Source organism: Oncorhynchus nerka, linkage group LG13 (genome assembly GCF_034236695.1).
Source record: "Oncorhynchus nerka isolate Pitt River linkage group LG13, Oner_Uvic_2.0, whole genome shotgun sequence".
Taxonomy (NCBI): Eukaryota; Metazoa; Chordata; class Actinopteri; order Salmoniformes; family Salmonidae; genus Oncorhynchus; species Oncorhynchus nerka.
The window spans coordinates 29,204,556-29,232,554 of NC_088408.1; the positions used below are offsets into that span (position 1 = coordinate 29,204,556).

General features: G+C 42.5%; 2 protein-coding genes across 3 annotated transcripts in view; one reads left to right on the forward strand and one right to left on the reverse strand.

The window, feature by feature from the left end:
- LOC115139304 (N-lysine methyltransferase SMYD2-A) overlaps positions 1-18,431 on the forward strand; it is a 28,601-nt gene extending 10,170 nt beyond the window's left edge. Inside the window, exons 2-12 of the mRNA XM_029676520.2 lie at positions 7,871-7,934; positions 10,081-10,191; positions 13,155-13,215; positions 14,347-14,471; positions 14,620-14,687; positions 15,427-15,529; positions 16,071-16,181; positions 16,290-16,425; positions 16,630-16,804; positions 17,751-17,859; positions 18,022-18,431. Coding sequence (XP_029532380.2) covers positions 7,871-7,934; positions 10,081-10,191; positions 13,155-13,215; positions 14,347-14,471; positions 14,620-14,687; positions 15,427-15,529; positions 16,071-16,181; positions 16,290-16,425; positions 16,630-16,804; positions 17,751-17,859; positions 18,022-18,105 — 1,147 coding nt within the window. The 3' untranslated portion in view covers positions 18,106-18,431. The remainder of the gene's footprint in view (positions 1-7,870; positions 7,935-10,080; positions 10,192-13,154; positions 13,216-14,346; positions 14,472-14,619; positions 14,688-15,426; positions 15,530-16,070; positions 16,182-16,289; positions 16,426-16,629; positions 16,805-17,750; positions 17,860-18,021) is intronic.
- Positions 18,432-18,775: 344 nt separating this feature from the next.
- The window catches only part of LOC115139296 (tyrosine-protein phosphatase non-receptor type 14), an 85,675-nt gene continuing 76,451 nt past the window's right edge, over positions 18,776-27,999 (reverse strand). For both annotated transcript variants that reach the window (XM_029676500.2, XM_029676501.2), the window contains exons 15-19: positions 27,338-27,556; positions 23,078-23,206; positions 22,433-22,667; positions 22,027-22,190; positions 18,776-21,806 (exon numbers count right to left, since the gene is read on the reverse strand). In XM_029676500.2, the coding sequence (XP_029532360.1) occupies positions 21,678-21,806; positions 22,027-22,190; positions 22,433-22,667; positions 23,078-23,206; positions 27,338-27,556 (876 nt within the window). In that variant the 3' untranslated portion in view covers positions 18,776-21,677. The remainder of the gene's footprint in view (positions 21,807-22,026; positions 22,191-22,432; positions 22,668-23,077; positions 23,207-27,337; positions 27,557-27,999) is intronic.

The window sequence follows — 27,999 nt, forward strand, 5'->3', positions numbered from 1 at the left end:
AAAAAATCAGAAATGATTGCTTATGGGTACCTGTATGTGTGTAAAATATTGCTGTTCTCAGATTTTTGTTTCATCGATTTTAGATGTGTATGAAAACATTGTTTTTTTGTGGCAAATGGTTTATGTCCGTTGTTCGGCTGCAATGGAATGTTTCGTATCCTGTATATTTGACATTGATACTGTATGTGGTTGTCTCACCTAGCTATCTTAATATGAATGCACTTTTTTTTTGTGCAATTTTTTATTTTATTGAACCTTTATTTAACTAGGCAAGTCAGTTAAGAACAAATTCTTATTTACAATGACGGGGGCCTGGGATTAAAAACATAAAAAGAATTACAGTATAAATACAGGAAAAAACACACATCACAACAAGAGAGACACAACACTACATAAAGAGAGACCTAAGACAACAACATAACAAGGCAGCAAAACATGACAACACAGTCGCAAAGTCACACAGGATAAGAGCATCTGCTGAATTACGAAATTGCCAAATGTAAATGTTTTACATACAGATCTCACATTACTAAGTATATATTTTTTATTATTGATGCCACATATGTATCGATTGTATCGATTCTTTATGACAAATGTAGATAGTTGTTACATTTCACTGTGTAAAACATTAGCATTTAGCAAAAAAACATGATTATTTGCCTCTCTGAAATGAAAGCAACAAGTGATACATTTTAAACAAGTACATGTCTGTCATTGAACAACCCCATGCCATGATTATATAGTAAAAAATCACATATCTCTTTCAGAATTTATTTCAACAATAAAAGCTAATTTACCAACATTTCTGACAATGGATTTATTGGGTTTTTGAGTTAAACTCTTCATATATTGACCATTCATTGGTGCCCTGCTCTCCTACTACCACAATAATGAGCTTGTAGTGTGGCCAGGGCTCTTTTCCAGAACAGTTTGTGCTCTAGTTTGTCATGATGGGGCTGTCATGACAAATAATGTCCCCTGGGCAAAATGTGTCCCCCTCTGAGTCACAGCCTGCTTAGACAGCTACTGTAGTTGGCTAGCTGAGTATGCAGGCTTAGGTAAATAAGTACAATAGCTAGCAACGTCAATCTAAAAACATCTTCAATTATTTATTCTTATATGCCAAAGAAAGAGTGTTCTCTTTCCAGTCTTTTCGGTCCTCTGAAGCAGCAGGTAGTCAGCAGGTTGTCACCGTCAAAAACACCATGATTGGAGAGCAATTCTGAGGTAAAACATTTGTGCAGCCTGAAATAGCACTAGAACTGCCCACGTCCTCCTTCCTTCGTGACCACTATGAGGTAAAATAGAGGCAAAAATAGAGGCACTATTTGGAATGACAGGCCCAATCTATAAAATCTATTTCTGTATGCTGCAGTGGAGGGGCTTGTTTTTCTGTAGGCCTATTCCACATAACTGGTCCATGTGGCAACACTTAAGAGAATTATCATTCACAAATTGTAGTACAGTAAAATAACAGCGTTTAATCAAATGGGTGGTTAGCAAACAGCTACATGATCTGACATATTTAAAGATGGGAACTTTCTAAGATTTCTAAGAGTTTGGGGATATATTTGTCAGTCAACTTTGTCATTCAAATCAAGTCAGTTTCTTGGAGGTAGGGGGTGCTGTGTTTATAATTTCATTGTGATTTCTAGATACACCCACATTAATGTCCATTTTAATGTATTATTTTAACAGACACTCTATGTTGCAGCACACACTCTTTCTAGACACCTGAAACTGGAGTAGTCCTGAGGTGAGGTCCCCGTAAGTACAGATGTGCTGTCATCTGCAAGATCACCTGCATACTAAGCACAGACGCCAGTTCAACGTCTAGTTTTGATCTACATTTGGTTGAGTTCTCAACTTACGTGAATTCAACGTGAAATAAACAAAACATTTCACCATCTCATTGGATTTACGTTTCGGACTCGTTTTTCTTCTTCTCCGCGTTGATTCAACGTCATCACATTGCATTTTTTGGTTGGAATTACATGGAAACAACGTTGATTCAACCAATTTATCCCCAGTGGGTGGTGTCTACATAGTCCTTTACTCAACAGTCAACACCTTGAAAGATCTAGATACTATCTTCTCTTTCTCCAATCCTTATTTTTTCCCGTCGAGAGGGATCATTCCATCGTCCCGAAGGCTACTTGTTTTTGTCTTTGTGACAGCTTCTCTGGGGCTGGCTGCTTGTCTTTGTCTTTGTCTTTGTGACAGCTTCTCTGGGGCTGGCTGCTTGTCTTTGTCTTTGTGACAGCTTCTCTGGGGCTGGCTGCTTGTCTTTGTCTTTGTGACAGCTTCTCTGGGGTTAGCTGCTTGTCTTTGTCTTTGTGACAGTTTCTCCGGGGCTGGCTGCTTGTCTTTGTCTTTGACAGTTTCTCCGGGTCTGGCTGCTTGTCTTTGTCTTTGTGACAGTTTCTCTGGGGCTGGCTGCTTGTCTTTGTCTTTGACAGCTTCTCTGGGGCTAGCTGCTTGTCTTTGTCTTTGTGACAGTTTCTCCGAGGCTGGCTGCTTGTCTTTGTCTTTGTGACAGTTTCTCCGGGGCTGGCTGCTTGTCTTTGTCTTTGTGACAGTTTCTCCGGGGCTGGCTGCTTGTCTTTGTCTTTGTGACAGTTTCTCCGGGGCTGGCTGCTTGTCTTTGTCTTTGTGACAGTTTCTCCGGGGCTGGCTGCTTGTCTTTGTCTTTGTGACAGTTTCTCTGGGGCTGGCTGCTTGTCTTTGTCTTTGTGACAGTTTCTCTGGGGCTGGCTGCTTGTCTTTGTCTTTGTGACAGTTTCTCCGGGGCTGGCTGCTTGTCTTTGTCTTTGTGACAGTTTCTCTGGGGCTGGCTGCTTGTCTTTGTCTTTGTGACAGTTTCTCTGGGGCTGGCTGCTTGTCTTTGTCTTTGTGACAGTTTCTCCGGGGCTGGCTGCTTGTCTTTGCTATAGCCTAGTAGTAAATACATGCGTGAGACCTTTTTAAATGCTCACCCTTAATGGATAACATAGCAAATATGAATGCCTATTCAATTATTCTAACATTTCAGTTCTCTTTCTGTGCAATTCAAAATGTGCCCTTGTGAGCTGAACTACTGACCTGTCCTTGTTTATGCATTTGGTGGTGGTTCACTTCATTAAATTACTTGGCAGAAAATAACCTCTCCTAGAAGTCACATGAAGAACAATTTGTTCTTACAGATTACTGCTATATTTGGATGATTTGCATTTGTATTCTATATTATATTGCTGTATGATCAGCATCTGTCATGAAGGGCACCATTTATTTATGGGATAAGAACCCCTTTGCCTTTGGTTCTCATATGTAGCTTATGTCTTATGTTGTTATGCTATTAGATCTGTATCATGTTCTCTTTCTGAAATGCCAAAGTGTCTGTTCATTTTATCAAGAGAGACTTTTCAAATGAGAATATACTGTGTGCTATTCATTAAACCTGAACCTTTTCTCTTATCCCCATCCTTTTTAGAGACAAGTATAAAAGTTCAAGTAAACTTTTGTGCTTCTATCTGAGAAAAAAAAAAAGAGATGTCTTGTCTTCCTGCAGTGAAACATCTCTTTGTAAATGCTATAGATGTAGGATCTTAAAGGAAAAACACACAAAATCCACTCATTCCTTTAATTATCTGGTGTTAAATAACACTAATATGTGACAAAAAAATGTTTTGTGGAGAAATGTATCATTTGGAGGTTATAATGTTGGTAGCAACGCGAAAGATCGTTGTGGAAATCTGTTGCAGCTCAAGTTGACTACTCTTTATGGGCTGGCTAGGTAGCTAGCTAGCTAGCAAACATAGCTACACACAATAATATCAAAGACAATATCAGCTGGTAAAGTATCTAGTTAGTTGTAAAATCACCTATCAATTTAGTAGTGTACAATCTCATCATGTTCAACCTGCAGATTGATGTGCCTCACAGAGTGGAATCAAACATTTACAATTGGCAGATATACTTTTTGAGGAGATGGGAAACGTTGCCCATGCTACATCAGTGGGCTATACGGTGCATTCTGGGCGATTCTGGGACAAAGAGCGCTCTCCTTCAAGGAGTGAATGGGAGTCTATTGGGCGCTAGCTCAAAAACCCAACATTAGCACGAATCTCATCAACAAGAAGTACAACATTACAAATATTTTCTGAGATATGAGATGACAAACTTGCTATCTATAATATCGCATAGCTTTGGAATTGTGACATTATGTACTTTAGAGAAAAATAGGCACGCTTCTCAACATATATAAGGACTTTGAGAAGGGATTGCGTGATGATAAAAAAAATTGAAAAATGATTAATTTAGCAACCGTGTGCTGCAGCTTGACAATGTGAATTACAAATTTCTCAAGGTAGGAATATCGCAAAAATATGATAAATTTCTCATTCGAAAGAAGACATCCTCCCGAGTTATGACATCGGCCAGTATTGAAATCTGACATGTATTATAGACGTTTTCACGATCTAAAAGTCATATTCCGATTAACTTCCAGTGTGGTGAGAGCAATTTTATCACATTGCTACGTCATACGTCATTGATTTCTGCCTGCTTGAATGCCAATAACTGAGATACACATGAAAACATGAAATTACCCAGGGAATCGATAAAACATCACTCAGGCATGCACAACAATAATTTAACATCCAAAATGGGTGAACCTTTCCCTTAATTTGTGCCAGTTTGCTACAGCAGGAAAATAATCCTGCAGCAATAGGAAATGTGGATGTAGATTATAATTAATGGGGAAAGCCAGTATGAGGGTTTGCACTCAGGCTAAAATGAAAGGTGGCCGGTGCGTGGGAGAGAAATATCTATCTATATATATAAATGGAACAGGGCGTATGTTTCAGCCTTATGCCTTCATCAGTGCGGTACAAACAAATGAAGAAGACACATACTAAAGAAGACACACCTGCTGTGCATAACAGGCGCAACAGGTGCAGATAGTTGATTAGAGACTGGCGAATGGGAAGTCAATGCATATTAACAAGAAGGATATACACTACCGTTCAAAAGTTTGGGGTCACTTAGAAATGTCCTTGTTTTTTAAATAAAAGCACATCTTTGTCCATTAAAATAACATAAAATTGATCAGAAATACAGTGTAGACATTGTTAATGTTGTAAATGACTACTGTAGTTGGAAACGGCAGATTTTTTAATGGAATATCTACGTAGGTGTATAGAGGCCCATTATCAGCAACCATCACTCCTGTGTTCCAATGGCACGTTGTGTTAGCTAATCCAAGTTTATCATTTTAAAAGGCTAATTGATCATTAGAAAACCCTTTTGCAATTATGTTAGCACAGCTGAAAACTGTTGTTCTGATTTAAAGAAGCAATAAAACTGTCCTTCTTTAGACTAGTTGATTATCTGGAGCATCAGCATTTGTGGGTTCGATTACAGGCTCAAAATGGCCAGAAACAAAAAACTTTCCTCTGAAACTCATCAGTTTATTCTTTTTCTGAGAAATTAACGTGAGAAATTGCCAAGAAACTGAAGAGCTCGTACAACGCTGTGTACTCCTCCCTTCACAGAACAGTGCGAACTGTTTCTAACCAGAATAGAAAGAGGAGTGGGAGGCCCTGGTGCACAACTGAGCAAGAGGACAAGTACATTAGAGTGTTTGAGAAACAGACGTCCCCGTCTCAACGTCAACAGTGAAGAGGCGACTCCGGGATGCTGGCCTTCTAGTCAGACTTGCAAAGAAAAAGCCATATCTCAGACTGGCTAATAAAAAGATAAGATTAAGATGGGCAAAAGAACACAGACACTGGACAGAGGAAGATTGGAAAAAAGTATTATTGACAGGCGAATCTAAGTTTGAGATGTTCAGATCAGAAAGAAGAACATTCGTGAGACGCAGAAAAAATTAAAAGATGCTGGAGGAGTGCTTGACGCCATCTGTCAAGCAAGGTGGAGGCAATGTGATGGTCTGGGGGTGCTTTGGTAGTTGTAAAGTGGGAGATTTGTACAGGGTAAAAGGGATCTTGAAGAAGGAAGACTATCACATTTTGCAACGCCATGCCATACCCTGTGGACTGTGCTTAATTGGAGCCAATTTCCTCCTACAACAGGACAATGACCCAAAGCACAGCTCCAAACTATGCAAGAACTATTTAGGGAAGAAGCAGTCAACTGGTATTCTGTCTGTAATGGAGTGGCCAGCACAGTCACCGGATCTCAAACCTATTGAGCTGTTATGGGAGCTGCTTGACCGTATGGTACGTAAGAAGTGCCCATCAAGCCAATCCAACTTGTGGGAGGTGCTTCAGGAAGCATGGGGTGAAATCTCTTACCTCAACAAATTGAAAACTAGAATGCCAAAGGTCTAAAAGGCTGTAATTGCTGCAAATGGAATATTAAACATTTAAAAAAAAAAAAATTTAACCAGGTAGGCCAGCTGAGAACAAGTTCTCATTTACAACTGCGACCTGGCCAAGATAAAGCAAAGCAGTGCGACACAACCAACAACACTGAGTTACACATGGGATAAACAAACATACAGTCATTAACACAATAGAAAAAATCTATATACCGTGTGTGCAAATGTAGTAAGATTCTTTGACGAAAGCAAAGTTTGAAGGACACAATTATTATTTCAATTAAAAATCATTATTTATAACCTTGTCAACGTCTTCACTATATGTCCTACACATATGTCCTACACATTTCATGTATGTTTTCATGGAAAACAAGGACATTTCTAAGTGACCCCAAACCTTTGAGATTATAATGAATGGACATTTTTTCTAGGGGTTGATCAGTTTTTTTATTAGGGCAAATCAAGTCTGATATTTTAAAGTTTAAATTACAAACTTTAGTAGCTTTTTTAAACCTCGACTACACTGCAAGTTTGCATTTCCTGCTGTGCAGAAAAATGATCAGCAACAAAAGAGTGATCAATTAAGATCCTACATCTGTAGCAAGTTTTTATTGATTTTTTATCTCTTCTCTCATACATGAGACATTTGAGATATCCAGCTGCTTTAATTGCTGTAATGTAGTCTGTCACTATTATGCAATAGATGGATTGACAATGCTGCTCTTTAGTCAAAAAGGAGAGTAAAAAACAACCGTTTGGAAGTTGCAACCCCTTTTTTTGTCTGTAGACAACACCTGCGGGATTAGCACAGTTCTTTCATCTTGAGACCAATGGTTCAGTCTTTAGCCATAACCCGAAAGGAACTAGATAGCCTACAATCTACTGCAACGGTAGGTCTTGACTCCCAGCTCCATAGACTCTCAGTGGCGTGTTTGGAGTTTTCTACTGTTCTTGTTCTCTGTGTCTGAAATGGCAGCTGGTCCAACTCAAAGGGCACATCTATTAATACCCCAGAATGTTTCAGGCTACAGTCCCCCTCGGTTACGACGGGAGAAACCCCATTAACAACTCCTGCCCCCACCTCAGGAGGAATGGGTTGCTCCGTAAAACTGACAACACACACAGACAGATACACACAACACACAGTGAGGAAGACACCAGTTGTCTTGCCTTTTTCTCTCTCTTTGAACCGGCACTCAAAATGTGACTGTGAAGATCAACTACAGACTGTCATGTCTCAGCCATACATGTCATGTGTGTGTTTCTACAGCAGTTGTGTATGCCATGTTAATCAGGATCCATATTCAGGGTTGGGGCCAAATCCATTTCAACTCAGTCAATAAAGGAAGTTAATTGAAATGGAATGGACTCCTTACTATGTTTGGCAGTGGATGCTAAACTGTGTCATGATAGCATACCACTGTGCTCTGTGAAGCAGTATTTACCTGGCTGTAATGCCCTGTTTGTAACAGTATTAGGTGAAAATGTGACTAGAAGCTATGTATGTTTTAGTACTCATTCCCCACTAACCCATTGTCTTGTCACCCATAGGAAGGAGGGCTTGGCAAAATGCGGGAAGTGCAAAAAAGCGTTGTATTGCAATGTGAAATGTCAGGTAAGACATGATGATGGTGGTGATGACATTGCACGTACATACAGTACAAGTCAAAGTTTGGACACACCTACTCATTCAAGGGTTTTTTACTATTTACTACGTTGTAGAATAATAGTGAAGACCTCAACTATGAAATAACACATATGGAATCATGTAGTAAACAAAAAAGTGTTAAACAAATCAAAATATATTTTGGATTTTAGATTCTTCAAAGTAGCCACCCTTTGCCTTGATGACAGCTTTGCACACTCTTGACATTCTCTCAACCAGCTTCACCTGGAATGCTTTTCCAACAGTCTTGAAGGATTTGTTGGCTGCTTTTCCTTCACTCTGTGGTCCAACTCATCGCAAACCATCTCAATTGGGTTGAGGTTGGGTGATTGTGGAGGCCAGGTCATCTGATGCAGCACTCAATCACTCTCCTTCTTGGTCAAATAGCCCTTACACAGCCTGGACGTGTGTTTTGGGTCATTGTCCTTTTGAAAAACAAATGATAGTCCCACTAAGCGCAAATCAGATGGGATGGCGTATCGCTGCAGAATGCTGTGGTAGCCATGCTGGTTAAGTGTTCCTTGAATTCTAAATAAATCACAGACAGTGTCACTAGCAAAGCACCCCCAAACATCACACCTCTTCCTCCATGCGTCACAGTGGGAACCACACATGCGTTCACCTACTCTGCGTCTCACAAAGACATGGCGATTGGACTCATCAGATCAAAAGGCCGATGGAAATCTTTCCAATGTCCATTGCTCGTGTTTCTTGGCCCAAGCAAGTTTCTTCTTCTAATTAGTATCCTTTAGTAGTGGTTTCTCTGCAGCAATTAGACCATGAAGGCCTGATTCACGCAGTCTCCTCTGAACAGTTGATGTTGAGATGTGTCTGTTACCTGAACTTTGTGAAGCATTTATTTGGGCTGCAATCTGAGGTGCAGTTAACTCTAATGAACTTATCCTCTGCAGCAGAGGTAACTCTGGGTCTTCCTTTCCTGTGGCGGTCCTCATGAGAGCCAGTTTCATCATGGCACTTGATGGTTTTTGCTACTGCACTTGAAGAAACTTTCTTGAAATTTTCAGGATTGACTGAGCTTCATGTCTTAAAGTAATGATGGACTGTCATTTCTCTTTGCTTGTGCTGTTCTTGCCATAATATGGACTTGGTCTTTTACCAAATAGGGCTACCTTCTGTATACCATCCCTACCTTGTCACAACACAACTGATTGGCTCAAACGCATTAAGAAGGAAATAAGTTCCACAAATTAACTTTTATCAAGGCACACCTGTTAATTGTAATGCATTCCAGGTAAATTCCTCATGAAGCTGGTTGGGAGAATGCCAAGAGTGTGCAAAGCTGTCATGAAGGCAAAGGAAAATAATCTCAAATATAACATATATTTTGATTTATTTAACACTTTTTTGGTTACTACATAATTCCATGTGTTTTTTCATAGTTTTGATATCTTCACTACTATTCTACAGTGTAGAAAATAGTTTTAAAAAATCCCTTTAATGAGTAGGTGTCTCCAAACTTTTGACTGGTACTGTACATGCATGCATGATATAGACAAGTACCTAACATTGCATTCTCTTCCAGCATCAGTGTGTATACTGTATACTCTCAGTTCTGAATGTGAAGTCCTGTGTGTTTTATATTAGAGGGCAGATAATGTGTCACTAATATCCTGTAGGCAGAATGCCTATAGTTCCAGGAATGGCTGAGGGCATGGATGGGGCTTGGGTTAGTTTGGAGTGGGTAGTTAAGGGGATAGAGGATATACTATATCAGTAGGGGAAAGCATATAGTTTGGGTTAGGGTCATCTCTAAAGACTGGTTGTTTCGAATTGTGGCTTAATGTGGTCGGGGATATTTTCTGTCGGGCATGAGTAATGGGGGTGTACGTCTGAAACCCTACCTCTTCAAAGAGTATCTTAAATATCCCACAGGGGGGTAATAGGGGGTAATATTATCCAAAGTCTGTGAAGTTGCATGCTGTCTGACTATCTATTTAGCACGCTCCATCCAATCACTCAATGACAACAAACGGAGTATGAGTGGAGGCTAGCACAAATTATACAGTTGTGGTATCAAATGGACACCTTTAGTGGCCCAACATTCTTAAACATAACTCCTGTGTGTGTTCCTCAGAAAGGGGATTGGGCCATGCACAAGCTGGAGTGCGGGGCCATGATAGCGTACGGGGAGAACTGGTGTCCGTCTGAGTCCGTCCGACTGGTGGCTAGGATAATCGCCAAACAGGTGAGAGAGAGAAGGAGCTCTATTCCACAGTCACTACCAGTAACTCTACCAGTGTGATGATGAGCAGTATCCAGATCCATCGGATGTAGTGATCACAATATAGTAGCCATATCTAGGACAACCAAAGTTCCCAAAGGCTGGCCTAATATCATCAAATAATATTTTTGCAGGAATCTCCTTGCGAATGATTTTGCCGAAGATTGTAAGAGGTCGTACAATATGTTTTTGTAGTGATTCCTATGTTGCTGATGTAAAACATATTTGTTAGTCCGTGGTGTGTAAACAGACATTGCACTTGACACATTTATGAAATTGCTTATCCCAATTACTAATAAGCATGCACACATTAAGAAGAGGAAGAAAAGGACGGTTAAATCCCACATGGATTGATGAGGAATTTAAAAAATGGTATGATTGAGAAGGATGAGGCTAAAAGAATGACAAATAAGTCTGGCTACACAACAGATTGGCAAGCATATTGCAATTTGAGAAATCATGTGACTAAACTGAGTAAAAAGAAGAAGAAACTACACTGAAAGAATGATAGTAAAAAGCTTTGGAGCACCTTCAATTAACTTTTGGGGAAAAAGGCTATCTCAGTTCCATCATTCATTGAATCAGATGGCTCATTCATTACAAAAGCAACTGATATTGCCAACTACTTAAATTATTTTTTCATTGGCAAGATTAGCAAACTTAGGCATGACATGCCAGCAACAAATGGAATGGAAAATTACTGAGGAATGGACGATATTGCCACTCCTATTTGCCATATCTTCAATTTATGCCTACTAGAAAGGGTGTGCTCTCAGACCTGGAGGGAAGCAAAGCCCCCTTTACTGGCTCAAATAGCTGACCAATCAGCCTGTTACCAATCCTTAGTAAAGTTTTGGAAAAAATAGTGTTTGACCAGATACAATGCTATTTTACAGTAAACAAATTGACAGACTTTCAGCATGCTTATAGGGAAGGACATTCAACAAGCACAGCACTTACACAAATGACTGATGATTGGCTCAGAGAAATTGGTAAGACAAATATTTTAGGGGCTGTTTGGTTAGACTTCAGTGCGGCTTTTGACCTTTTCGACCATAGTCTGCTGCTGGAAAACGTATGTGTTATGGCTTTACACCCCCTGCTATATTGTGGATAAAGAGTTACCTGTCTAACAGAACACATAGGGTGTTCTTTTAATGCACCACAACGGTGAACAGATGCCAACCAAAACAAATGCCCCAAACACGGGGGACTTAAACAGTCCAACAAAAAAAAACAACACACGGACAACCGTGACACACAGACGTGTACAACATGTACATCGAATAATCCTGCACAAACAGCAGGTGGGCCTGCTGGTAAATAAAGCCCAACCAATCAGCCTAAACCAAACACAGGTGAAACCAATAAACAGAAAAGGGGAAAAAAGGGATCAGTGGCAGCTAGTAGGCCGGTAACGACGACCGCCGAGCGCCACCCGAACAGGAAGGGGAGCCCCCTTCAGTGGCAGCTAGTAGGCCGGTAACGACGACCGCAGAGCGCCACCCGACCAGGAAGGGGAGCTACCTTCAGTGGCAGCTAGTAGGCCGGTGACGACGACCGCCGAGCGCCACCCGACCAGGAAGGGGAGCCCCCTTCAGTGGCAGCTAGTAGGCCGGTAAGGACGACCGCCGAGCGCCACCCGAACAGGAAGGGGAGCTACCTTCAGTGGCAGCTAGTAGACCGGTAACGACGACCGCCGAGCGCCACCCGAACAGGAAGGGGAGCCCCCTTCAGTGGCAGCTAGTAGGCCGGTAACGACGACCGCCGAGCGCCACCCGACCAGGAAGGGGAGCTACCTTCAGTGGCAGCTAGTAGGCCGGTGACGACGACCGCCGAGCGCCACCCGACCAGGAAGGGGAGCCCCCTTCAGTGGCAGCTAGTAGGCCGGTAACGACGACCGCCGAGCGCCACCCGAACAGGAAGGGGAGCTACCTTCAGTGGCAGCTAGTAGGCCGGTAACGACGACCGCCGAGCGCCACCCGGAATCGACGACCGCCGAGCGCCACCCGGTAACGACGACCGCCGAGCGCCACCCGACCAGGAAGGGGAGCCCCTTCGGTAGGAGTTGTGACACTTCGGGAAATTGTAAATGGCTCAGAACAGGGCAGCACGGCTGGCCCTTGGTTGTACACAGAGAGCAAACATTAGTAATATGCATGTAAATCTCTCTTGGCTCAAAGTAGAGGAGAGATTTACTTCATCACTACTGGTATTTGAGAGAGGTATTGACATGTTGAAAGCAGTGAGCTTTGTTTAAACGACTAGCACACAGTCCCCAAGTCCAGAACAGACTATGGGAGGCGCACAGTACTAGATAGAGCCATGACTACATGAAACTTTCCACATCAGGTAACTAATACAAGCAGTAGAATAAGATAAAAAAAACAATAAAAATACATCTTATGTAACAGCGAGGACTATGAAGCAACATAGAGTATGGGCCTGAGGGCACACACTTAGTGTGTTGTAAATTCTCTAATGAATTTATTTCAATATTTTTCAAATTGTATAACTGCCTTAGTTTTGCCGGACCCCAGGAAGAGTAGGGGCTGGCTAATTTCATAATTAATAAACGCCAAAATCACTTTTTTTCTATGTCAAATGGTTTTGTTAGGTTTCAGTCTTCTGTGATGTATATAAAGTGTCATATTGGGATGCAAACTCAATGTAATATATTTCAACTCTATATCTGACATGGTACAGGTGTCTTCTATTTTAAGCCCATAAACGTGTGTGTGAGGTGTTTCAAAGTAGATTTGTTTAAGACTACCAAAAAACACTCTGTGTGATCCTGATTTAGACCACTGCAGTAAAAGCTTAAGGTCTGTATGGTATCTGTGTTGTTAGTGCTGCTAGTTGTTTTGGGATGCTTATTTTGGCAGACAGAGGGTGTTAACTCAACTGTCTCTTGTCTGTTCCTGCAGAAAGCCCAGAAAGAGAGGAGTACGTCAGAGAAGCTGCTGCTGATTGGAGAGCTGGAATCACGTACTAACAAAACACCCACAGAGAGAATGAGTCAATACACTGAGTGTTCCATTGTGTTGTCTGCTTATTGTCGTTCTGTGTGAGAGACATACATGTCTTTCATCATGGTACTGAACGTGACACAAAGTAAAGGAAGATGCAACGATAGTGTAATGAATTCGGAACCCCCCCCCCCCCCGAATTAATTACACTATCGTTGCATCTTCCTTTACTTTGTGTCACGTTCAGTACCAAGTCCCTCACATGTACACGCATAGCCGATGGCCTCATGCACGCTATAACTCACTTCTTACACCAATGTAGCAAATCTGGGGTGTAGCCCCGATCGGGACCCGAATCCGGGTCCAGTGACTGTCAACCCAACCCCTTAGCTGTTAAGCCTAGAGATCCAAAACATAATGAGAAGGTTGTTAGGTGTTGGGTTTAGGTTGCTACGATATACTGTATGTACAGTATAATGTAATCTAGTGTAATTGTCATTCATCCCATGTTTTTGGCCCTAATACTGATTGCTTTTGAACAACAGCTTATCTTCAAACCTAGTCTTCAGAGAGACAGAGTAGTGTTGTCAAGCTGGCCCTCTCTATTTATACATTAGTGAGAAATGTTACCCGACACTCTCCTCTACCAGGCCTTTACCAGAGCCTCCCAACGAATGTCCCCCTTATAGAATAAATCCATTCATCCTGAATGCACAGCAGCTTTACATACATTGAACATACAATTAATTAGAGCATTGGACTTGTAACTGAAAGGTGACAAGGTAAAAATCTGTCGTTCTGACCCTGAACAAGGCAGTTAACCCGCTGTTCCTAGGCCATCATTGAAAATAAGAATTTGTTCTTAACTGACTTTGCTAGTGAAATAAAGGTTCAAAATATGAATGGTGGGGGAGGGACTCTTGATTGGAAGCTCTTTGCAGCTGTCCAAGGATTAGCATGGAAGGAAAGACCCTCTCAGGGTGTCCACAGCAGTAAGAGCAGCAGAAGTTTACATCCAACTTTATTCATACATCTCTTCGACAATAAGGTTTGTGGAGACACCAACATTTGTAATATTTTACACAATCTTTAAGTGAGTTTCTCTCTGTCTCTCTCCTTCTATCCATCCCTCCTTCATTGTGTCTCTCAGACATAGACGATGTAGACATTGAGAAGAGGGAGATGAACGAGGGAGACATAGCCATCCTGCACCAGTTCTACTCCAAAAACCTGGACTTCCCTAGCAAAACAGCCCTCCTCACACTTTTCTCACAGGTAAAACACACACACCCTCACATTTTCTCTGCAGTTTTAATTACAAAGAAAAACTATTGTCTTTCATATCACCTCAGTATCCCTCTAGTTTCTGTCTTATTGTAGGTCTGTACCCATTCTGAGACTCCTTCCCTATTCTGTCTTCCAGGTCAATTGTAATGGCTTCACAGTGGAGGATGAGGAGTTGTCGAAAATGGGCTCAGCAGTCTACCCTGAGTAAGAATACACACACACACACACACACACACACACACACACACACACACACACACACACACACACACACACACGGGAAAGCGAATCCTAGACCTGCATAAAAAGGAAATTCCTTCTGTGGTGGTGGGCAATTTGAAAATGGTGTCACGCACACACGGTCTGTTTGGTTATAAATCTCCTTGGATAGTGAGTGTGTAGTAAAGTGTCTGTATTTGCCCACTCAGCCTGTGGTAGTTCTTTTCAGTCCTTCGTTCTCTCCATAGGCCCATGCCTAGCTCACTATTTAGGGCCCGACACATTTAAGAGAGGCCTACTGTATGTTTCCTTTGAAAAGAGATGGCTTATCCTGGCCACCACAACAGCTAAACGCGTACTCTTAAGGCATTGGAAGAAATAATATCCCACTCCCTTTGATGAGTGGGCCAGTGCCATGGCACAGCTGGCTAGCTATGAGAGAGTTTATTTTATTCGCATCTGGGTAAACTAGACCGCTAACCAAAAAGAGAGGCCTCTGTGACCTCAGTATAGTCTATATAGTGAATGTTAACACAAAAAAATACATGTAAACAGTTATGATGAAGTTGTTCCCTCTGGGAGTGTTTGTCATTCCTAAGGCGATGTTATTAGCATCTCTCTTCCGTATTTTTCCCCTTCTCTCTGTCTCCCATTTATTTCCCATTTCTCTCCCTCTTTGTTCCCATGCTCACCCCCCATCTATCTCCTTTTATGTCTCTCTCAGTGTGGCCCTGGTAAACCACAGTTGCTGCCCTAACGTCATAGTGACGTACAAGGGGAATGTGGCCGAGGTCCGGGCTGTGCAGGACATGACCCCTGGGGAAGAGGTAAGGATGGGGACAGCTGTTGGAAGGCAGTGGTGGGTTGGTGTCAAGGTTCAATGTTTCAGGTAGGAAGGGGGAGAGTATTGAGGGGTTAAGGGAAGGGGCAGGTAGAAGTGGGCAACAGTGTCATGTATTGAATTGCTAGTACGCTGCTGAGTCAGAGAAGTGCATAGTGGGAATGAACCTTGTCATGACCGGGGTTGGTTGTAGACAGGTGACAGGAAGTTAGGTCATAGGTGGCTTGCAGTAGTCTCGTCTGTGTCTCTCATCTTGGCAAGGAGGCATTTGAGGAACATACTGTAGATAGTGGAGTGTGTGGCTTAGTGGCGTCTCAGAAGATGAAGGGAGGGAGGACGAGAAGGAGCAGACACAGCAGCAGCTGATTAAACAGCTCTGCAGGGTTATTTTAAAACCTGTTCTGAGGACTGCTGATCAAAAAAGCTGAGCCGATATGAAATAGATCTCACTGATCTCAATATACAACTTGTATGAATAGTAACTTAAATGGTGAATGTTTATACATGCATTGTGTGTGTGTTCCCAGGTGTTCACCAGCTACATAGACCTCCTCTACCCTACAGCAGACAGAAATGAGAGGTTGAGAGACGCCTACTATTTCACCTGCGACTGCAAAGAGTGTAAAACCAAATCTAAAGTAAGAGGCTGATTGATGTATGATCATCAGTTACTTCCTAAACCTTGAATATTCATATTTGAATAATATAATAATTAAGATTTTAAACCCAAATGTTAATTGTTTTAGGACAAGTTGAAGCTGAAGGTGCGTAAGAGAAACAAGCCTCCAGGACCGGAGGAGATCAGTAGCATGATGCGCTACGCTAGGAACACCATCAAAGAGTTCCGTTCTGCCAAACAAATAGCAGAAAAACATCAGAAAAATATCCTTTGTGGTCCTTCTCTCCATGTAGCCTCTCAATCTGGGTTAAAGTGGACGAGTTTAGAGATGCAAATAAGTGTCTTATATTATAGGTTTTAATTTCTGCCCAACAGCTCAAATATCTACAGCGTGGAAGTTGGCTTACAGTTTCACTGGCTAAGTTCCTGATTCTGTAAATTCAGTCTTGACCTTGACTCTTGAGCACCCCCTGGAGAGCTGATGGAGATGTGCCAGCTGAGCCTGGACAAGATGGGTGAGGTGTTTGAGGACTCCAACGTGTACATGCTGCACATGATGTACCAGGCCATGGGAGTGTGTCTCTACATGGGGGATTGGGACGAAGCCATCCGCTATGGAGAGAAGGTCCTCAAACCCTACAGGTACTGATCCATACATATACATAGAACCCTTCAGGGAATAATCCATACTTACACCTAGAACCCTTCAGGGAATAATCCATACTTACACATAGAACCCTTCAGGTACTGATCCATACATACACATAGAACCATACAGGTACTGATCCATACATAGACATAGAACCCTTCAGGGAATAATCAATATTCACACCTAGAACCTTTCAGGTACTGATCCATACAGACACCTAGAACCCTTCAGGTACTGATCCATACATATACATAGAACCCTTCATGGTCTGATCCATACATACACCTAGAACCCTTCAGGGACTGATCCATACATACACCTAGAACCCTTCAGGGTACATAGAATCCATAACATACACACCTAGAACCCTTCAAGTACTGATCCATCCATACACCTAGAACCCTTCAGGGACTGATCCATACATACACCTAGAACCCTTCAGGTACTGATCCATACATACACATAGAACCCCTTAGGGAATAATCAATACTTACACATAGAATCCTTCAAGTACTGATCCATACATACACCTAGAACCCTACAGGTACTGATCCATACATACACATAGAACCCTTCAGGGAATAATCCATACTTACACCTAGAACCCTTGAAGTACTAATCCATAATACACCTAGAACCCTTCAAAGACTGATCCATACATACAAATATAACCCTTCAAGGAATAATCCATACTTACACCTAGAACCCTTCAAGTACTGATCCATACATACACATAGAACCCTTAAAGGACTGAACCCTACACAAACTGATCCATTTTCACCTAGAACCCTTTAGGTTATGATCTGTTTCCTCACCTGACAAATTGATACAGTATAGCTGTAATGTTTATCTCCCCAGGTTTGTACAGTGATGATTCTTACCTGTCTAGGTCAGCTGATGGTTGTATAGTAACCATATACCTTTTCTTGACCTCTCTAGCATACTGTACCCTCCCTACTCCATGAATGTGGCCTCCATGTATCTGAAGTTGGGCCGTCTGTACCTGGGCCTGGAGAGAAAGTTATCTGGCATCGACGCCCTGAAGAAGGTAACATTACTAGAAGCCTGTTAGTTCCATTTCCATAGCGGCTACTTGTTATAACATGTAGTGAGAGATGCGAACATATATGCTTCTATTGAATCTGTCAATTTGAGTGAAAGACATAGCAGACCGTTAAACTCTTCTCTTTGTGTGTGTGCGTGCGTCCAGGCGATGGCCATAATGGAGGTGGCTCATGGGAAGGATCATCAGTATCTGATAGAGCTTCGTAAAGAGATCAAGATGCAGAAATAAACAAAGTGACCTCACACACTGGGAGTAACAGAAATGAAGTCTCTCTTTGTCTCTCTCTCTCACACAAAGGGCTTCAGTGTATGGTACTTTCCCTGCTCCTTGGTTTTAAAGCACAGTAGGAGGAGAACGGTAAAGTCATGGAGATATCATCTATTTAATTATGTGGTTAAAATATTTTATACATTTGAGGTCTTGACTATGAGGGCAGTTATTAAATACGGAATACCTTTGTACTGAGCAGATTTTTGATTCCTGTCAAACTGTTTGATACGTGTTTTATGAGAATAGATCATCCACAGAATTGCCATTAAACAGACATCTCAGTTGTTTGTGGTCTTTCACCAATTGTTTACATGTGGGCGGGCTCTGCGTGTCAACAAAGTTATTCTCAGCCAATGAGATGAGCCGTTGCCTGGGTGGTGACCGCTGCTTTGTCGTGGTGGGTCTAAAGAACGCTGGTGAAAGTGACCCTGTCACAATGGAGGGCGGTTAGAAAACATTAGCACGTCGCCCCGTGTTCTTACGCTGCGTGTGGTTGGTTGGTGTTTAACTACCATTTCAAATGGTGTGAGAGGAGAAAACACACGTCTGTTATCAACGGCGGATTTTAAAATCACATAAACAATGTCATAGTTACTGTACAGAAATGTCCTCGGCAAGAACAGGCATGTAGAGAAAATAATGCTTTATTGCATAATAAGCAAGTATGACAGCTTCATACATAACTGGGGGTAGGAAGAAAAAAAAGACTTGATGCACTGGCAAAAGCATATACAAAACATATATACACAACATATACTGAAAGTTTCTCAGGAATTATGCCAGAAACATGAAATGGAAAATAACACATTAACATGAATGCAATGTGGGAAAATACTCACAAACAGAAGAGAATGCAATAGAACACTCATATGTCAAGAGAACATAAAGCGTATATACGTATCTTGAGTATAGGTATATACATTGGAATAAAAAAAAAAGCATGCATAGTTCATTATCTTACGGTATTTTAAGGGTACCAAGTCAAAAAAAATACAAACTTTTGTAGAAATCTTTCTCGCATGCCCGGTATACACACATTCATTTAGACATGGCTGGCTTTGCATCACAACTCTCACAGATATAGAAAAACAACATAACACAGATTATGGATGATGCAGCCATAGCTGGGTTTAGGCACATAGGAACACTAACGGCTGGATTCAATTTGTAGTGCGGATGTTCAGCATCACTGCGTGATTGAAATTTAAAGGCAATTTTCCTGCTTTAGAGGAGACTGCATTCACGGTAAACGCTGCAGATTTCAGGCTCAATCGGAAATTGAATTTCAATCATGCCATCTGTAGAGCTTCAGTGATACAGAATGAATTGAGCCCTAAGATCCTTACAGGGATAGATTTTACAGTTATACAAAAACAAATGGCAGCCATTGAGGCTTTGACTGGTTGGTCACTGAAACCTGTTTGGGACACAACTAGGGTTGCAAAATTCCTGGGACTTTCAATAAATTCCCTGGTTTTCCAGAAATCCCCAGAATAAGGAGGGAATAAGCAGGAAATCCGGAGTCCTCCAACCATGATTTCTGGAAAACCAGGGAATTTATTGAAAGTCCTAGGAATTTTGTAACCCTAGACACAACCCATGTTGGTCGATAAATATACAGTCTAAAACAGATCATATCTAGCTGGTCTATAATATCAAAATAGATTTATAACATAAATTCAGAGCCATTGATATACCGTTTGGCAAACTTAATTTCAGATTAAAAAACACATTGCACTCTATATTGGCATCAAGAGGCAATACCATTATATCAAATAGACCAAATCTAAATGGAAACTTTGGTGCCAAGATGGAAGTTTGCCAAACTGTAGATCTATAGCTCTGAGTCTGATTGGTCTCTACCAGTCCCTCCCTATGGAAACAAACATCCGGGTAGCCCATCCCTGCGCTTTAATTAGTGTCTGTCCTCCGTCTTAGGGATCAGCTCTATCTGTCCTTCTGGATTTGGCTCACTGCCACCATATCAGAACACAAACTTCTCTATTCCACATGAACTTTCATGGACCCCTCTGTAGAGTGGCACAGTGTGACACACACTGGGGCCTACATAACATTCAGCAGCCTGAGTGTCAGTCTGCTTTAGCCAACTAGAGCAGAGACATACTGGCATCTGGGGCTACACACATGTAGGATCTAGAACTAAAATACCTTTGGGCGTTGTACATTAGACTCATGAAAAGAAAGGCAAAGGAATGCCTACAATATGTCAAACTGCTTGGGAGAGAACAGGAGATAATCACAATGGATATGTCTGGGATAAACATATATGTATTTGACATGCCTCTCTGTAAATGGACATACTGTAATGTACATGAAAAGTTGGCTGAGGATGAAAAAGAACAATAGATGTACTACCAGTCAAGACAATGAGGAATTTGAGATATCTGGAAGTAGGTGAGTGGAATACTTGAAGGGCAATGACAATTTTAGACACATCCTACTCAAATGTCCACAGAACTATTTGCAAAGATCATCCGACTGTCAACATGCACTCCAATGAGCCACATTCAGGAAAAATATGAGGATGGTGTTAGGATAAATAAATAAAAGTAAAAAATCAAAAAAATACAACAATATTAAATATTGAAATGTTGAGACAAGTCTTCACTGTATCTTACAATTGTCTGCCTCACCATAGATTTCGAAAGGTTCTGACAGTTTAGAAAAACATATGATTCTACAACACTTGAAATAACAACCAACTGTGCCATGTCCTGTTTTTATTTTTTTTCTAAGTGACACCTGAAAAAACATTTATGTAACGTTGGCTTTATCATCTAATTTAGTGGACAAAATGACAGTTTCTCATTTTAACAATACGGAGCTCTGCATTATATTCAATGAAAAACAATGCCATGTCATTAACCTTTTCCCAGATTTCGGTTCAATTTGATTAACAAGGGTGCATTAGCCTTACATTTGAAATGCCATTATTATCAAATGGGGAACCATATTCCAAAAAGTTATTCAATTAGCATTTGTTTTAAAGGAATAAATGTGAAAATGCTGAGATAATTGTCTCCTGGGTTTACCTGGTTTAAACTCAGGTAAGAAACGACCAACACTTTAAATGCTAACATCTAGAATGCTAGTCTGGTCTGTATCTCTCTCAGGTTTCTCCATTGACAAGACATAGGACAGAGAGGCTATCACCAATACAACGGAAAAGCCTCTCTCTCCAAGATAAAGAAGAGAGACAGACTGAATAGTAGGTCACTTTTCAGATTAAATTTGGAGGTCTGAAATATACACACTGTATAATTACTGTTAGGATATATTAGTTGTCCCTGGCTGTGTTCAAATCTGAAAACATTTGATAGGACTAGATAGATGTAAGCAATATGTCAGAAACTCCTACCATACCAGAGGGCTGAGTGAGGCCATCACCATGCTACTCACACTTACCCAGCCCTCTAGGACTGCGGGGAGGGGGGTTATTTGCGGCACCAGTATTCCATTGCCCTTGTGTCAGCTCATGTGGGACCAGGTCAAAGGTCAGAGGTGAGGGTTTAGATGAGACGGGAGTTTTTAAGGAACTGGATAAGGACCTGGTAAACAAACTTGTACTGGGAGATGGTCTGGACCATGAGCATTCTCTGCTGCCTCAGGTGACTCAACATCATAGGGACCTCTACCCTCTGAGAAAGAGAGAGAGAGAGAGAAAAGAATCCCAGTCAAGTTAAGTACAGTGCAATAGCATTATAAACCAGGAAAATACTTTAGCCCATATGAGAGGCGTTCACTCACAAATATACCAAAATATCAGGAGGCGATGATATACAATACATGCTGTTGTAACAGTGTAACATTTTGGAAAGTAAGTGACAGAGTTCATGTTAGTGGCAGGATGCCCCTCACCTCGTTGTGCTCCAGGCAGCTGATCATTAGTTCGGTGAGGATGACGACCCCGGTGCGGCCCACCCCAGCGCTACAGTGGACCACCACAGGGGGGTTGAGGCTCTTGGAGGTGTCCAGCATGCTGTTAGTGTGTCTTCTCACTGACTGGATCTCCTCCAGGTAAGCTGGGAGGGAGAAGGGGGAGGGGGTTAGTGTGGTCCATATTTCAGGCCAGAACAGTCCTATTAATTCATACTTCTCTCATTTAGTTGTCAGGGACAATGCATATTCATCAATATTCAGTTTTCACATCTAAGTTTCAGTGTTGCCTTTGGACCACTACACATTTTACTCCATTAGCTTTGTGGAATTAACAAAACAATCTACATTTTTTCAAGACTTTTAAAGTCCTTTAGGTGTGACTTACAGAGGAATCCCTGGACGTACTCGGGGCAGCCGTGGTCTGGCCAGTCAGTGTACTGCAGGTGCCACACGGTGCGCTCCTGGCCCGACAGCAGGTGTTTGACCTTTAACCCTGTGGTGGCGTAGCAACCTGAGTCCGTACGGAACTTGGTGGTCACCTTGAATTTGCCGTGGGTGGCTGAGTTGTGCTTGGAGCCCAGCTTGGGCCAGTACCGGTGGCTCTTTGACCTACCACCCTCCTGAGAGAGAGGAGAGGGAGGAGGCAGAGACAGGTTGAATGGAAGGTTTGTGAACATGTGGGGTGGATATACAAACACATGGACACCGACAAGGAAAAACGTACATGGTCACAGGAACACAGACACACACACACACATGCATGAGATAATGGTGCCATATCACTCCCTTTTGAAACATAGGAAACAAAATGAAACGACTTCTGAGGGGCTGAAGACAGAGGTCACAGGGTGTGTATGGATTAAAACATCCACCAAGCTCTGCTCCTTCATTATTCACACACCACTGTGTTCTCACTGCATATCAATAATACATCACACACATTCACGCATTCAATAATTCACTGTTCTGAAACCTGGCAAGGCCTTCAATCCACTGATGTTTCTCTTCATACTGTGTGTGTGTAGTGTACCTCCTCGGCAGTAACCATGGCGATGACGTTGACTCCCTGCTCCCAGACCATCTGCCAGAAGTCTGCAGAGGTGTTGGCCAGCGGTCCATGGGTGGCGATATAGTGCCATTCCTCCCCACTGATCATCACCTGCATCACACACACACACACACACACACACACACACACACACACACACACACACACACACACACACACACACATGGTTAGAATCAATTAAACACACACAGGAATACCCTTACACATCCATCTTCTGAAACAAAAAACACATGCACACAAACAGACAACCAAACCAGTTAAGACTATACTATCACATTCATTTTTCAGAAAGTGTATTGAGCACAAAGAGAGCTGTACAATATAATGGTCTACCACAGGAGGGCAATGTTGCCATGTTTCACATAGGGCTTGGTGGTACACTATATTAACTAAGGGCTGGAAATGGAGTGCCATTACGTAAAGGCCATGAACCCAACACAACCCCAACCCATCACAATCCCAACCCAACCACAACTCAACACAACCCCAACCCAACACAACCCCAACCCAACACAATCCCAACCCAACACAATCCCAACCCAACCCAACACAACCCCAACCCAACACAACACCAACACATCACAATCCCAACCCAACACCAACCCATCACAATCCCAACACAACCCCAACCCAACACAATCCCAACCCAACACAACCCCAACCCAACACAACCCCAACCCAACACAACACCAACACATCACAATCCCAACCCAACACCAACCCATCACAATCCCTACCCAACCACAACCCAACACAACACCAACCCATCACAATCCCAACCCAACCACAACACAACCCCAACCCAACACAATCCCAAACCAACACAACCCCAACCCAACCACAACCCAACACAACCCCAACCCATCACAATCCCAACCCAACAACAACCCAACCCAACCACAACCCCAACACAACACAACCCCAACGCAACACAACCCAACTCCAACGCAACGCAACACAACCCAACACAACACCAACACAACCCCAAACCAACCTAATCCCAACGCAACACAACCCCACCCCAACGCAACACAGCCCCAACGCAACCCAACACAACCCCAACCCAACACAACCCCAATGCAACGCAACCCCAACGCAACGCAACCCCAACCTAACCCCAACGCAACGCAACGCTACCCCACCCCACCCCCACGCAACCCCACCCCAACGCAACGCAACACAACCCCACGCAACACAACACAACCCCAACCCAACGCCATGCAACACAACCCCAACCCAACACAACTGTAACCCAACACAACCCCAACCCAACGCCATGCAACACAACCCCAACCCAACCCAACACAACTGTAACCAAACAGAACCCCAACACAACTCCAACATAACCCCAACCCAACACAACCCTAACGCAACACAACCCAAACCCAATGCAACCAGCTGAGTGATCAGGCCACCTCGTGACCATAAACACAGTGTTCAGGAACAAACAGGGGTTTTGTCCTCAACTTCCTCAGATGACTGAAATAAGAGGGTTACACGTTATTAGGCCATGGTTCAGTACTGAGTTAGCATTCCATTCCATTCCATTCACACACACACACACACACACACACACACACACACACACACACACACACACACACACACACACACACACACAACGAGGAGCTAAGAGCATGGGCACAGAGTGAGAGAACAGCTCAAGCTCATTTAAGAGGGTTTGGACCAAATTCCCAGGGAATTCCATTGAGTCTATAATTTGTAGATGTAGGCGATATGTATAAATAGTCTTTAAAGGACCTATTTACTTCCTTTCTTGATTCCTTCCTTCCCTCCCTCCTTCCTTAAAGGTGACCCCTAATCTACAGTTGAAGTCGGAAGTTTACATACACCTTAGCCAAATACATTTAAACTCAGTTTTTCACCATTCCTGACATTTAATCCAAGTAAAAATTCCCTGTTTTAGGTCAGTTAGGATCACCACTTTATTTTAAGAATATGAAATGTCAGAATAATAATAAAGAGAATGATTTATTTCAGCTTTTATTTATTTCATAACATTCCTGGTGGGTCAGAAGATTACATACACTCAATTAGTATTTGGTAGCATTGCCTTTAAATTGTTTAACTTCCACAAGCTACCCACAATAAGTTGGGTGAATTTTGGCCCATTCCTCCTGACAAAGCTGGTGTAACTGAGTCAGGTTTGTAGGCCTCCTTGCTCACACGCACTTTTTCAGTTCGGCCCGCAAATTTGCTATGGGATTGAGGTCAGAGCTTTGTGATGGCCACTCCAATACCTTGACTTTGTAGTCCTTAAGCCATTTTGCCACAACTTTGGAAGAATGCTTGGGGTCATTGTCCATTTGGAAGACCCATTTACAATCAAGCTTTAACTTCCTGACTGATGTCTTGAGATGTTGCTTCAATATATCCACATAATTTTCCTCACTCATGGTACCATCTATTTTGTGAAGTGCACCAGTCCCTCCTGCAGCAAAGCACCCCCACAACATGATGCTGCCACCCCCGCGCTTCACGGTTGGGATGGTGTTCTTCGGCTTGCAAGCCTCCCCTTTTGTCCTCCAAACATAACGATGGTCATTATGGCCAAACAGTTCTATTTTTGTTTCATGCGACCAGAGGATATTTCTCCAAAAAGTACAATCTTTGTCCCCATGTACAGTTGCAAACCGTAGTCTGGGTTTTTATGGCGGTTTTGGAGCAGTGGCTTCTTCCTTGCTGAGCGCCCTTAAAAGGTTATGTCAATATAGGACTCGTTTCATTGTGGATATAGATACTTTTGTACCTGTTTCCTCCAGCATCTTCACAAGGTCCTTTGCTGTTGTTCTGGGATTGATGTGCACTTTTCTCACCAAAGTACATTAATCTGTAGGAGACGTCTCCTTCCTGAGCCGTATGATGGCTGCGTGGTCCCATGGTGTTTATACTTGCGTACTATTGTTTGTACAGATGAACGTGGTACCTTCAGGCATTTGGAAATTGCTCCCAAGGATGAACAAGACTTGTGGAGGTCTACAATTCTTTTTCTGAGGTCTTCGCTGATTTCTTTTGATTTTCCCATGATGTCAAGGCACTGAGTTTTAAGGTAAGCCTTGAAATACATCCACAGGTAAACCTCTAATTTTATTTATCTGTTATTTTTCCAGGTAAGTTGACTGAGAACACGTTCTCATTTGCAGCAACAACCTGGGGAATAGTTACAGGGGAGAGGAGGGGGATTAATGAGCCAATTGTAAACTGGGGATTATTAGGTGACCATGATGGTTTGAGGGCCAGATTGGAAATTTAGCCAGGACACCAGGGTTAACACTCCTACGATAAGTGCCATGGGATCTTTAATGACCTCAGAGAGTCAGGACACCTGTTTACCATCCCATCCGAAAGACAGCACCCTACACAGGACAGTGTCCCCAATCACTGCCCTGGGGTATTAGGATATTTTTTTAGACCAGAGGAAAGAGTGCCTCCTACTGGCCCTCCAACACTACTTCCAGCAGCATCTGGTCTCCCATCTAGGAACTGACCAGGACCAACCCTGCTTAGCTTCAGAAGCAAGCCAGTGTGCAGTGTGCAGGGTGGTATGCTGCAGGCAATGACTCAAATGATGTCAATTAGCATATCAGAAGCTTCTAAAGCCATGACATCATTTTCTGGAATTTTCCAAGCTGTTTAAAGGCACAGTCAACTTAGTGTATGTAAACTTCTGACCCACTGGAATTGTGATACAGTGAATTATAAGTGAAATAATCTCTCTGTAAACAATTGTTGGAAAATGTATTGTGTCATGCACAAAGTAGGTGTCCAAACCGACTTACCAAAACTATAGGGCAGGGTAGCCTAGTGGTTAGAGTGTTGGACTAATAACCAAAAGGTTTAATGTTCAAATCACCAATCTGACAGGGTACAAATCTGTCGTTCTGCCCCTGAATAGGCAGGCCTTCATTGAAAATATGAATTTGTTCTTAACTGACTTGCCAACAAATTTTTTTTAAATAGTTTGTTAAGAAGAAATTTGTGGAGTGGTTGAAATATGAGTTTTAATGACTCCAACCTAAGTGTATGTTAACTTCCGACTTCAACTGTAAATGGCCTGGATAGATGAAAAGCAGTGGTGTTTTTCCACACTTCTACTTGGTGACAGCAGCACACGAAACAATAGCTGAGTGAGTGTCAGAGAAAAGGGATATGGTTAACTCTGATCAGTCTACTTGTGTAGACTCTGTGTCCTGACCCCACCTTGATGTGTGAAGCATTGATGTAGCCTGTGTTGTTCTCCTTGTTGGGAACCAGCTCCACCCGGTTCTCCTCGTACGGAACCACGTCACGGAACCGGTTCCGCTCGCCGTTGTCGGGCAGCGTTGCCGTGGTGACCACGCAGTCGGCCCTCTTCTTTGGGATCTGCTCGTACTCCGTGAAGACCCTCTCCTCCTCCAACTTCAACTCTAGGGTCTTACACTGGAGAGAGAGAGAGGGTGAGAGCGGGACGGAGAGATATAGAAGAGGAGGGGGGTCGAAAGAGTTCATAAAAGAGTGAGGAAAGGACGTGGAAAGAGGTTAGTTGAATTCAAGAGTGATAGGACTCTCACTCAATTCCAAAATGTCTATAATGCAACTTTTTGATCATCCACCCTAAAACATTCCAACCCATATGACCCTACCTACACTATGAATTCCTGTTCTCCATCCCCACAGTCTAAGTGTAGTGGAGTCAGTGGAATGTGTTGTTGGGCTGGGGCTTATTGTGGCTGGGCTGTGAGTGAGAGGGTATGCAGCCAGGGGCTGGGGGAGTCTGTCTGTCTCTCTCTCTCTCCCCCCTGGGTCACATTCCTGACATATTAGCGGGCCTAGAGGCGATAAGCACGGTCATGCCACACGTTCCACAGCCCACTTAGCGCTCT